Here is a 14,028-nt window from a genome sequence, read left to right as displayed (position 1 = left end):
ATCATTAACATAATGACCATTCACTACAAATGATTTCTGCTGGTTACACACAGCAACATTTTACAAAACCTCTGGTCATAAATGTAAAAAATCACAGTAACCCAGAAGAACAGACAGGAAATTTTACTTATTTAAGACTCCTGAATGGTGGGGCAGTCGGGGAGCAGAGGTAACAGTAAACCACAACATCCCAGCCTGACTCCCAATGTGTTTATGTCATTCTTTTACTCTCTATTCTTGTTTCCTGTCATGTCTTTACAATTTCCCATTGAATAAAACAAAATGCTCCAAAAGTATTATTAACTGTTGAAATTTCTAATGTAATTCCTGCAAAAAAATCTGTCCTGCTTGGGATTGTGTGTTTCTTTTTGCACATTTTCCTCAAATTTTCTCTCTAATTCTCAATAAAATGAAGACATTTCCTCTGCTCTTATAACCCCCTTCAAGCAGAACATTACCCTTTTTTTTTAGAGAAATTAACAATAAACTTTGCTATTTTCAATTAGTCTCCTTAAGACGATCAAACATGTCTTCTGGGGGTCCTCAAAGGGTGAAGGAACTCCAGGACAAAAGTAAAGATGACTGGATGTGGGTTTACTGAAATATTAAATTAAAACGATGATAAAAAAAAAACTGTTCTTCGAGGACTCGGTTCAAGAGGTAACCATGGGAACATCAGCAGCCATTGTAGAACATTGGAGAGCAGGTGTAAGTGTGGCGACAGCGGCGGTGGGTCCTGTCAATGTCACTGAGGTTGTGACACAGGGCTCAGCGGGGCGAGTGGGAGCTGGTTTGACGATCTTCATGGGGATGAAAAGGTTGGAGGCGCAGTGTTCGCTCAGATACTCGCCTCCTTTCTCCTCATAGTCCTGTCTGCTGATCCATCCCTCGGCCCCTCCTTCAGGTGGATGCTCCAAGGTCCAGTCTTTGGCCCCGTACCAGGCGTCCAGAGCCGGCCGTGATGCCATGGTAACCTGAGGAGAAGGAATGGGTACGAGAAAAAATAATACCAGGAAGATTAGATATGATCTAGTGCCATTAGGACAGATATATGAAGCTGAGGACAAAACTAAAGATGAGCTGAAACACTGTCAGACTGGACACAACACACATACAGACTGCTCCCAACAACGGTAACAAAGTCCATTGTTTGACAGTTAGAGCGCAGCACAAACCTAACGAGTGAGTTGACTACACTGCACACTTAACAACTGGTCTGTCAATGGACGAATACATCTCATGAGAACTATCCAAGAACTAAGGCAGGACTTCCCAAACTTTTTCTGCTCAAAACCCAAAGATAAATCTGTTGTCTCCCAAGGATCCAGATTTACAAAAATACATCATGAATTGCCATGAAACTAGATTTTTACTGACTTCTTCACTGTCAAAACAACACTGAGTAAGTACGCTTTGCTGAAGTGTTGGAACGTCAATAAGATGCTGACAGACACTGCTAACACTGATGAATGAAGTTAGCAACAGACACAAGGAACAGGCAGTTCACACACAAAAACACACCAACACATGATGTCTGCTTTGAAACTGCATTTTTTAGGTTATCTTAATTGATTGTAGTTACATGTTTTACATTGTTTTGTCTTGTTGTGTGTCATACATTTGAAGCTTCTTGACATGGCTTCTGTGATATTAACATTTATGACCTCTAAGACAACAGGCTTTTTCTATGTTAACTCTTTAAAACCTGATGTGTCATTGCTGACACACCCTCCACATATCCAGTTTGGGTGGCTGTAACTCTTTCACGGTTTGTGTAATTGGAAAAATTTCAATGTTTCCTGAAACCTGAGATGTTGTGCTTTATAGACTTTATTGGGTCCTTACCATAATTTCACCCATGCCTGTACTAGAAGCTGGACAAGAAGCAGTATTATAGCATGCAGTAAATTGTAAATGGCTGCTAGATTTTGAAAGATCTGGGGAAAAAAAAGTGCTCTGGAAAAATGGGCAAACAGACTCACTCACAGCATATTTTCAAACCTTTTTATTGTCAAAATACGAAAACAAGTCCAAGTGGACCACTTTAGGCTTAGGGTTTAAAGGGTTTATTATGAAAATTAACTCACATACAGTGTATTATTGTGATATATTTTAATATGCTGGTTTGGTTTTGAGGCTAAGTTTGGGAAAGTTAAAACCAAGAGCCTATGTCGTCCCAAACCCACACCAGAATCAGCCTGACAGATGGTAATGTATGCCCCCACTTGTGGTTGGTTTATGTTCAAGTGTTATCTAATCTGAGAAGATGCAACGCAGCTATAAAACAGCAAATCAAGCACTTTGTAATCTCATACTGAAATTGCATCTTGATCTGTATGAAAACAAACATAAAACACACGTATATCTCAAGTATTGTAATGAAAGTCTAACTTGTTTTTCCATGTACAGTAAATGCATCTTCTTGTAAACATAGTAAAACCTGATTTCAGGAGACAATGAGGAAGCACATTTTCTACTTTTGGGATTAAGAAAAACAGGGAAAAAAAGCACACAAGCTGTACCTTAAAGTGTGACTGGAAGGGTCTCATGGCCAGCAGCTCTCTCTCCACTCTCTCCCTCATCCCAGGATACTGCATGTTCCCTCCTGTCAGGAACACATTGCTCACCAGCACCTCCTGCTGCTCTGGACTGTACCTGCACATCATACAGAAAGGTATTCTTTTCTTGAGCTCTGAATAATTGTCCACTTTGAGCAGCTAGTCTCAATGTAAGTGAAAGTCAGTAAAAGAAGTGTTGTAGTTCCGTACCGTCGCGCAAAATACTAAACACAAAAATTTTATATGTGTTTTCTATAACTTTAGATTCTTGTAGTTTTGTAAACACATAACACAACTTCAAGTACTTTTGAAATTTTTTTGTTTTTATTTAATTTAATTTAAAAAAAGTGGTTTGGGGTGGTCACCACAACAGATGCCTCCATTCATTATATTTTAGCTTCACTGAATGGAGGTGAGACCAGTCACACACTTTTTATGACAAGGATATAAGCTTTTTCAGTCACATAGTGAGTATACAGATTATATACTTCCACCCTTTTCCAATTTTCTCCTTTTCATCACATGCAAGGAAAAAATGCATAGAAACAGGGCTCATTCCCTTACAAAACAAAATATGTCTGACCTGTAACACCCATGTTATGAATATAACAAAACTGGGTTCAAAATGTTTTGTTTTTGCATTTGTGTGTATGTACAGAGTAGTTTTTGCTGCTTATCTGCACGTTACCTGGCCAGGACATACTGCAGCGTTTCCATCAGTCCCATCTGATCCTCTCCGCTCAGCGAGGGCTGAAACAGGATCTCAGGACACCGCAGACGCTCCGTCCCCACAAACAGCTGGTGGTATTCAGCCATGTTGAACACCGGCTGGAGAAAAAAAAAATCCACAGTTGTTTCATACTGATGCCAGTGCAGGAGAAACGTAGGAAGTGTCTGAGCTGAAAAGCAAAGTTCCATAGTTTTCTTTCCGTTTTGGCACAAAAAAAAACAGATAACAGAAAAGTTTTCTCCCCGGATGTTAATCACAAGCCTGAACGGTTATTTCACTATCTGTGTGGGACTCCAGTGTCTCCATGCCGATACCTGAATCACATTAGCGGGTTTTTCTGGCAGCGTGTCCTCGGGGAAGTCAGCATCCATCAGTGCCACTCCATCTCCATCGTCCATAGGCTGCTCCAGCTCAGACACCTGGAACAGAGCGACAGAACAGCCTCAGGCTAAATGTCAACTGGTCCTGTACAGCCCCATGGCACGTTCACAGTGCCGCCATGTACATCTGATTAATCATCACTTCATTTGAGTGTTACCATCAGCTCCGTAGAGACATGTTTTTCATCTGTTGACACTTCTTTTCAGAACTTTAGCTTCCTCATTAGCGTCAGCAGCTGAACCGTTTACGTAACAAACATAGCTCACAATGTAGTTATGCAGAGCCCATACACTTCTTATGTAAGATCTTTATAATTTCAGTGCAGTTTTAAATTTCAGACTTCCCTCTGTCCCAGTTGGCATGAGAGTCTTATAGTTCTGCACATCTTACTGGGGCCTTTTTTTTTTCTTCACAAAATCTTCCAAAAAACCAGCAGGACTTTATTTTGCACAGTACATTTAAGATTCTAAGCCAAATCTCGGGTGTGCAGGGACTTGCAGAGCTGTCCATCTACATTCTTACATGTCAGAACACTTCTTCAAAGAAGCTTTGATGGATGCCATCCAGCATAAGTATCTTAAGATCTGGAGACCCTTCATTAATCATGTTAGGTGGCAACCTGGGAACTAATCGGATACCATAAGATAAGATAAGATGCAAAAATTAAGTGCAGGAAAAACAAAAGAGAAAATATACACTTGTGAAACAAAATATAAAAAGAAGGAAGTATCTATATGAATTTAGATTTGAATTTAAATACTATATACATATTTGCAATGTATTTGCATATCCACATGGTGTGATATGGGGGGGGGGGTTACTGGGAACTGTTGTATAATCTGATGGCTGTGGGAGGAATGACCTGTGGTATCACTCCTTCTTGCACTGGGGGTGTAAAAGTCTGGTGCTGAAATAGCTGCTCAGGGCCTCTACAGTGTGGTGCAGGGGGTGGGAGGGGTTGACCATGATGGATGTCAGTTTGGCCAACATCCTTCTGTCCGCCACCTCTTCGATGGAGTCCAGCTTACATTTTATTTGTTATATTTGATGTAAAGATAATCAGAAATTTCCTCAAATAAACACTAGGAGTCAGTTTCTAGCCAGCTCTCTAATAACAGCCAGTGTTGAGACAAACATGAACAAATGAAAGTCAGTTCTCAACTAGAGACCGAGTAACAAACAACACAATTCAACTTCTTGTGCTTGTCATGTAATGTGCTACTAGTTTCACACAACATTCTCCAGTTGTTATAAACACTTTATTCTTATAGATCATTCTTCTATAGTGTGGTGTGTTTCAGTCACTGCAGGTGTGTCTCTGTCATTTGTGGAAGCTAAGGAGCACAACAGGAAGACAAGGTTTATACAATGAAAAATCTGTTAGGTGGTCGATGGTTTCTGTCCACTGAAACAAAAAACAGGTTTTTATTTTGAAACTGTTTCAGGAACATTTGCATTTCATTAGCCTCATAGCACAACTCTCTAAGTTATATTTTTGTAAAAGTATACCATTCATGTTTGACCTAAGCCACTATTCTCTGTTATGCAGTCATTGTGTCTTTTTTTTGCAAACTTCTTCACACATAAAACTTACTATTAAAAGTTCTTACATGTGTTCTTTTCTGAAAATCTTAAAATATGATGCTATGAGGCTCACAATTTGTAGACAAGCACACTGCAGTATTTTAAGCAGGAAAAAATTAGACTGCATACTAAACAGGATGATTTCTACTTATTAAAGAGAATAAAATATAAATAAAGGCCTTTAATACAACCCTCCTTTGAATTCAGGCCTTATTCATACCTTCAGCAGCTGAGATTAATAAAGACCCCAGCCAGTATTTGAGGAAATTCTATATGTGCACTGTTTCTGAAGATGGTTTTTCTTTCTGTGATAACATGCAATGTAGAAAATTCACAGGAAAAAATCCAAATGGGCTCACAATACAATATTAAATAGAAAGCCCTTATTGGTCAAGTTGTCCTATTTTCACTCACCTCAGTCTTTCCTTCAGCTCCATCGCTGTGCAGGAGCTTCTGCCTGCCTTGCTCAACAGCCAGCTGCAGTTTGTTTATGTACGACTGAAGCTCCTCAGCGGAATCCATGTTCAGCTCCACCAGGCTCTTATGAAACTGATCCAACAACCCATCCTCCAGCAGCTCCTGCACAAATAAAAATGAGGACCACAAACTGTTGTTTTATAGACAGAGCCGAGCATCCATTAATGATAACGCCAATAACACTTCATTGATCAAACTTGCACACTACCTCAAAGGTTTACTGCAGATCCAAACAAAATCTCACTCATACTTTACTGTCAAGGTGTTAAAGGTTAATATGTTCCTTACTTGTATGGCCATCAGTCTGTCCAGCCTCTCCTGGTCCTGCTGCAGTTTCTCCTCCCGACGGCGAGCATTGATCTCCTGAAGCCGTCGAAGCTGCTGAGCTCGTCTCTCCTGCCTCTCCTCCACACTCACGCCGCCGCCCGGCGCCTTCCCAGAGAAAGGCAGCTGTATACGGTGAACCTCCCGCTCATAAAAATCTGGACTGCGCCATTTTTCTAACTCTGCAGAAAAAAGGAGGAAAAAAAAGTTATGGTGTCGACTTCATTACAAAGATGAGGAGCATTTACGTCTGTTGTTAGTGATAAATAAATGGTTTTAATTCCACTATTAACTCACATCTTAAAGGTTTCAAGATTCTCAAATGTAAGAATTTGACACTGTTCTCTGTTTTATTTGATAGTAACCTTAATATCCTCTATCTTTGGATTATGGATTAAATAAAAAAAGTAACCTTGAACTCATCACCTTTACTTGTCCAGATTTTAAAAAATATTTTATCTTATAACATATGAATTCCAACCAAAATAATAATCTCACATTATAATACATAGAACAGTTGCAAACATAGCTGCATTATTTACAACAGGTTATCTCTGTAGTTCAGTCTTTGTGGCAAAAATGTCTTAGTGAGTACAAACGGATTAGACAAAAGATAAGTGACAACAAAACAGCATTTATCCATTCAAAGCTTTTTCACCAAAATAGTGACATTCCTTTTAATTTTTCATTTGTAAATTGTCCATAAAAGACCGTAAATGCTTTTACATTTGTACAAGGGATACCAACCTTCATGATAATCTACAGCAGTGTAACTGTGTTCGTGCAGCAGCTCCTCCATTCGGCTCAGAGTGATAGCAGCAAGGTGACCTGGGTATTTCAGCTGCAGCAGACGCTGTAGGTAAGACGCTGCCTGACTCCCAGCAACATTTACACGCTTACAGTTTACAGCATCCAACCTGGATTCATAAATATATGAAGAAAATCAGACTCAATAATCAGGAAGTTCAGATGTTTGAAATGTGCAAAAAAAGAATCACAGAAGACTGTGTCTGTGAATTCTCACCTGCCGTTGATAACTGGCAGGATGTGTGAGCAGTGGTATCCTGAGGAAAGAACGATGCCGGTGTGTGGTGGCTGGAGGTTCCTTTGGAGGGAGTTGTGGTAGAAACTGTACAAACTGTCCACACCGTAGGAGACGTAAGGGACACGGTAACACTCAAACAGCAGCTCAGACATCATCTGACGACAGTGGAGTGGGTTACAGGGCGCCTCAGTCAATACAATGGGGTGATCAACACTGCCCTACCAGAAGAAAGGAAAGATGAATCATCAACAAAGTGGACATATTTGAACTTTCTTTGGAATTAGATAATAGAGAAATTGTGACAATTGATGGCAAAAGGCATTTTATGAGTCAAAGAAAAGGCCTTGACATTTTCTGTTTTTCTTACTTTCAAAATAATTTTAATTTCTTCTCTAATACTAACCCTTAGTTAAAGACCCAGGTTTATTTTTGTGTTGACTTCCAAATGATTTTTTCTTCCCTAAGTGATTTATCACCATTTATCATAATATTATCCTCTGTATTTTGCATTTTTCAGTAAACATCAGGTATTTTCCTGTATTTAATTTATGTGGATGCTCATAAAAGCTCAGAGTAAATACTAAGGTTATTATATCAAAACAGAGACAACTGAAGAAAATGTGACTTTTTAGAGTAAAATATGTCGTTAAGTAGACATAAAACAAGTGTCTACAAACACTGTCATTTATCAAACGACATGGGTTTTACTAGTGAACAATTGTTGTAGAACAGGGGTGCCAAACTCATTTTAGTTCATGGGCCACATACAGCCTAATATGATAGAAAGTGGGCCAGACCAGTAAAATAATACAAATAATAGGATAAGAACTTTTGAGTAAAAAAAGTAAAATTCCGTAATGAAAATGTTTACATCTACGAATTGTACTCGAACATAACATGAACAAATATAAACAACCTGCAAATTCTTAAGTAAAATAAGTGCAATGTTAACAATATTACGCTTTAGTTTATCATTTATACATGTGAATCACAACTTAGAGATCACAGTGGATCTACAAATACACAAAATATTAAATAACAGGCAGAACATTATTAAAATTCCACATACTTCTATTTAGAGATTTCAGGTTATTCACGTTTTTTCAGAAAAGGGTAGTCTGTAAATATTCTTCTGTAATTTTACTTCTTTTTTGTTTACACTAAAACAAAAAAAAAATTTTTTTTTCATAATTTATAGGTTATTATGATAGTATTTTACTGGTCTGATCCACTTTAGATTGAATTGATCTAAAATGATTTTAACACCACTGATTGTTAATATTTTCAGTGTCATTTTTGCATTTCACAAATTCATCCCTGGGGCCGGATTGAACCCTTTGGCGGGCCGCATGTTTGACACCTGTGTTGTAGAAGATAACAGTGTTTCCATGTTCAGTACACAGGCTCTGAACGTCCAAACGGGTCATGTGTGATGATGAAAGCTGAGACTGCACTTTATTTCAATTATTTACATGTATTCATAGGATTAGTGGTTCAATCTAAAATATTTTAGATGAGTAGATACTTTCAGTTGCTGGCAGCTGTTGAGATCTTTGAGGGTAAATTATTATATTTTACCCTTCTTGCTCCTTTCTTTTCATTAATAATTATTTTAAGTTTATCTTCTTCTGAACTTCTATTAAAATTCTTGAGGATTTCAACCAAAACAACAGAAATCTCAAGCCTACCTCTGAATGAATGCCCAGGTGTGAGAATACATAGTCAAAAATCAGTTCCTGGATCTCGAAGTTGACCACCACATTGCGGTCGAACTGGCTCTTCAGCAGCCACCGCAGCGGCTCCAGGTTCGGGATGTCGTTGCCGATCTGGGTCTCGCTGCGCGCGGCTCCTCTGCTTCGCGCGGCCACGGATCTGAACAGCATCCGCGGAGCACCGAAGTCCGGGTCCGGAGCCGCCCAGCCGGCCCGGGTCTGGAAGGAGCCGTTATCTATCACTATCGGAACCGGTGAGGGGGTCACACACCGGGCCGGCAAATCGAAAAACGGGTCGGGGGAGGTTTTCAAGTCCTGAAATGAGAATATTTGGCAAACCGGCTTCTCTTTCTCCTTGGAGGCCATGTTTGACTGTGTCACTACAAAATAGAGCCGAGAGGAAACTTAGAGTCACCGACTTTTGGTTCCGAGCATTTTCATTCGCTCGTGTAATAATCGTGTTATTATTATTATTACTATTATTGTTATTATTATTATTATCATTATTATTATCATTATTTTAAAATACATGAAATAAAGCTTCTTCTGAATTTGGTTATATTTCTATCTCTTACACACTGTAGGTTGGCAAAGTAATATCAACTTCTATTGTCTCTACCTTTTACTGCACATACTGGGCTTTTTTATGCAACAACTTATTGGGAACTGAGTTCTAAGTTATTTAAGTTAGTTCTAGGTTATTGTTGGTTGATCTTTGTAGTGGGACTTTTACTTGAGTAGCCTTCTGTCCGATGGTGCTTTACTTTAGTGTTTTCAATGGATGCAACTTCTACTCCTCGGTTTAGTGTTTTGGTTTGGTTTTTTTTCTGTTACAAATTTTCACCAACTTCCTGCACACACACACACACACACACACACACACACACACAAAACAGTCCAGTTGTTTTGATTTTGAATGTTTGTGATAAACTGAAGGAATCTTTTGTAAGTTTGGAGAAAAAAAAGTCTTTCTGTTAAGCAAAATAATGTCTTGGATTCACAGGAAAAACATTTTCTCAAATAACTGAAAACAGGCCCATTTTATGAGCTCATTATTTTTTAGACACATGGTGCTCCCACAGGACAGCAGTGCTGCAAACATGTGATGATCCTCTCAGATCTTCAGGTTTTCTCCTCGCTGAGGAAAACTTTTTTTTTTGTTAGGGGCTATTTTATCTGTTTGAGTATTTTGAGCAGCCAGTTATTATGTGACCACCACAGATAATATGCAACATTTACCACATGGAAACCTTAAAAAAGACCTATATTTTACTTGTTACTTGTTTCCTTGATACTTGCTGCACACATGGGCGGAAACTACCCAACAGCGCCAAAACAGGCTGCGGCCAAATATATATTACATCCATAGTGTTAAGGACTACCATGGGGCAGCGAAGCCACAGACAAAAAGTTTGTTTGTCATGAACCACTAGAGTGCAGCAGAGTAACACGTTAACCTTGTGAGTTTCATCCACGTGATACCTGGACGCTGATAGCCACAGGAGTTGCACAGAACTATAGACCACCATAGACATCAGGCTTTGACCATGAAGACCACCTGTAACATATACACTCCTAATAACTAAGCTTTTATACAATGTAACATTAAACAGCAGTGGATAAAGTATTCAGCTCTTTTACTTCACTAAATGTTGCACTAAACATATGCCATTACAACTGAAAGTCCTACATTCAACCTAAGAGTAAAAAAGTATTAACATCAGAATATAGTTTAAGTACTAAAATACTGTGGAATTACAAAAGTTAGAGGCAACTGTTTGAAATTCAATATACAATGAAAATGTGTTAGGAATTACAAGTTTAATGGGAGGATGTAACAATGGGGAAGTGAATGAAACAGGAGGAAGCAAAATGAGAGTTAGCACATCCTGTTATTGTAGTTATTATAGTTTATCAAAGACAAAAACTAAAACTGGCAGTGAAAAAAAAAAACATAGCCACAACATGTCAAACATTTGAAATTAGCACACTACAATGAACTATGCCACAGATATTTTGGTTTGGATGGTTCAAGAGTAAAATTGCTTTGCATAGTACAGGACCTTTATTAAACAGTGTTTTTTTTGTCTCTCTTTGTCGATGTCATTTATTTATTCATCCTGCCTTATTCACCAGTAAATCAAGACCTTCCTCAAAATCACAAAAGCTGTAAAAAAAAAAATGTGTCTCATAAGCTATTAATTTCCACAAAGTGAAACTAAATCCACCTTTCCACTCATGAAATAAGTTAAATCTAACCTGACATCAAACATCAAACTGACTGAACAGATTAATTGTGCTTCTGTGTAATGTGATGTTTGCTTGTGATGATGCATAATTCTCTACCTTTCTCGTGTCCTGTATCTAAAGCAGAGACAGTGTGGACATCAGAGGGTCTGGGACAAGGACAAATGGACAGGCACGTCTCACCACATTGACCTCCGACAGCTGCTGTCCCATGTTCACCATGATGATGGAGACCAGCTGCCAATGACTGGAGCGCCGGGAGAGCAGGGTGAGCTGTGATTGGTCGTCCAGATGCATCTCTGACAGCTCTCCATCCACATCGCCCTGGCCCCAAAGGTGCTGCCGCCATGAGGTGAAAGACCAAACAGCTGAGTCGGATTCTCACACCAGCAAAGGCATCTGTCATCTACCAGCCTCTCATTTTGACCCTGATGTGTTCTTGTATTTTCTCTCACTGTGTCCTCATTCCTCCTCTGGACCAGTATGTACCTGGAGCCCGAGACCCGGCATGAGGGTCCAGGAAACAGGAGGACCAGTTTAACACCAGTCCTGATGGGGGGGAATGCAGACCCCACCTCATAGGACCTTCTATTGATCCAATTCATCACGTGATTCTTTCTTTCTTTCTTTCTTTTTCTTTCTTTCTTTCTTTCTTTCTTTCTTTCTTCAAAATTATAGGAACATTGCAAATTAAGGCAAATATCTGTCTGTAAATGTGCCGGATAATCACCTTTCTAGACCCTGGGTAGTTATAATGAAATCCACAAAAGACGTGTGAAATACTTTAAAACAACAGGGGCTCATTTTTCTCTAATGTCATTAACATCAAACTACAGTAAAGGCAAATATGACAAAGTGGATTGAACATCATGTACTGTTAAATAATTAAGGTGTTTGTGCTGTGGTGATGTGACTTTTATATATTTGATGTGTATTTTATTATTATTTTCAAATTTCCATGTCTAAACTTAGAAACAAAATATAATCTCATCTTTAAATGTGACCTAGGTTTTTCAGAGTTAGTTATTTAATATAATCACAAACTGATGATCTTTTAACCACCAATGTTAAGTCTGTTCACGATGACTTCACGTCTGTGTTTCTGCATTAGTTAGTGCTTTTTATAAAATACCACTATCCTGGTGGACCTCACTGAAAAACATTGAAAACACAAAACCTTCAAAGGTGGAATAAATTTACACACTATCAGTCACTTCATATAATATTTATCTGAAATGACTGAAAAATAAATGACAGCAGAACGGTGAAAGCAGATTATATTTGGGATAAAAGCTACTGTTTGTATCTAACGAGAGTATACATTTTCACTGTACACTCTGCGAATCAACTGAATCTTTAAAACACCTGATGATAAAGGGATCTGCCACTATATGATGTTTTCATAAACATTTCATGGATTTTGCTGTTGAATTTCTCGTTAGATGTTTTTGTTTCATTTTAACAGGTTGAGACCATGTTGGAAATACTTGTTTTAATTTCTACACTCTATCCCTCACATTTTAAAAATCAATAAAAATCAAGAAAAGCTGAATCAACATAAAACAACATCCTTTTAAACCTACTGTTTGTAATCTTTTTTTTTTCCATTTATTGTAACACAGCTAAAATGTGTCTTGTCTTCTTGTTTGTTAAACCAGCTGTCAAGGACACACTCCATAATCAACTCAGTAAAATATGTCATACATTTCCGAGAACCGGGGAGAGACTAGTATCAGATTTCTCCTCTATAAATTAAGCGTCCACACAGAAATAACTAAATCCTATTTAACCTCCCAAGACCCAGCTATGGGTTTTCTGTCCACATTTGTGGACAAGAGTTTCACAACTTTATACAAAAAAAAAGAAAAGAAAACTGTCCACCACAAAGGACATTCCATAAAAATTTTAAAAACTACATTTGAAAAAACTGTTGCATCATGATGTTTCCAATATAGGCACTTATTTAATAAAAAACATAAAAAGCTTGTACTTTGCTGACATTTCCTAGGTCTCAAGAGGTTAATATGAATATATGAATGAATGAACTGATTATCACATCACTCTTGGTCATGTACTTCTAACAAAAACAAATAGAAAAGATGGCAAAATGAAATAAATGTAATGAATGCTTCAGTCTTATTTTTGTATCTAAGGTTATCCTACATCTCTTAATTGAGTGGTTGTCGGTTTAGAGTCACAGAGCTCATTCATTTCAATCCTTGCTGACATGGGGTGAAGGTGGGGTTCACCCTGGACTGGTTCCCAGTTCACTACAGGCTGACATATAGAGACAAATGACCAGTCCCCCTCCCCTGCATGCATTTTAAAAACGACCAATTAACCTATTACGGTGTATGTCTTCGGACAATGGGAGGTTGACATCCCACACAGACATGGGGAGAACATGTAAACTCCACACAGAAAGACCCCCATCCCACCCACCACACAAACATAATAGTCAACACTGGCCAACACTGGACACTTCATAGACCTGACCTAAGGCCCTATCTATTCTCCAGTTATGAATATTTAGTTTACGTCTGAAAACAAACAAACAAACGAAAAGAAAACTCATCCGGATAAAAAATACATAAACTCTCTGTACTTCTGTTCTGAGGCCTTTATTCCTGGCATCAGTATATGTAGGGGATTCCCACAGATCACCATCAAAGTGGAGCTCTACCACTAGACTTCCTTATGTTTAGTGCCAGTTAACCCCAACATGCTGCTGATTTTCTATATTTCAGAGAACTGAAAATGTACACTATATATAGGTTTACATGACTCGCCCACTGAGAGAAAACTTCTTCTTTCATGTCGTGTCCTATAAACTTACCAGTCATATGATTTTTATTGAATCTGGAAATAGTAAAAAAGAATTTCTGAAACTTTGTGGTTTACTATATCATCATCTGTAATATTTATGTTATATCTGTCGACATAAAGTTGTAAGATTCCTCATGACAATAT

General features: G+C 38.3%; 1 protein-coding gene across 1 annotated transcript; it reads right to left on the bottom strand.

Moving 5' to 3' along the window:
- Window positions 1–380: 380 nt before the first annotated feature.
- Window positions 381–9,183, bottom strand: actr5 (actin related protein 5). The gene is made up of 9 exons (XM_030139825.1): window positions 8,788–9,183; window positions 7,079–7,317; window positions 6,802–6,971; window positions 6,019–6,236; window positions 5,668–5,832; window positions 3,603–3,707; window positions 3,247–3,386; window positions 2,523–2,655; window positions 381–974 (listed from the first exon to the last, which is right to left on the bottom strand). The coding sequence occupies exons 1-9, from the start codon at window positions 9,175–9,177 to the stop codon at window positions 654–656; spliced, it is 1,881 nt and encodes a 626-aa protein (XP_029995685.1). The 5' UTR covers window positions 9,178–9,183; the 3' UTR covers window positions 381–653.
- Window positions 9,184–14,028: the final 4,845 nt, after the last annotated feature.

This window comes from Sphaeramia orbicularis, chromosome 7 (genome assembly GCF_902148855.1).
Source record: "Sphaeramia orbicularis chromosome 7, fSphaOr1.1, whole genome shotgun sequence".
Taxonomy (NCBI): Eukaryota; Metazoa; Chordata; class Actinopteri; order Kurtiformes; family Apogonidae; genus Sphaeramia; species Sphaeramia orbicularis.
This window is presented reverse-complemented; position numbering and strand designations above follow the sequence as displayed.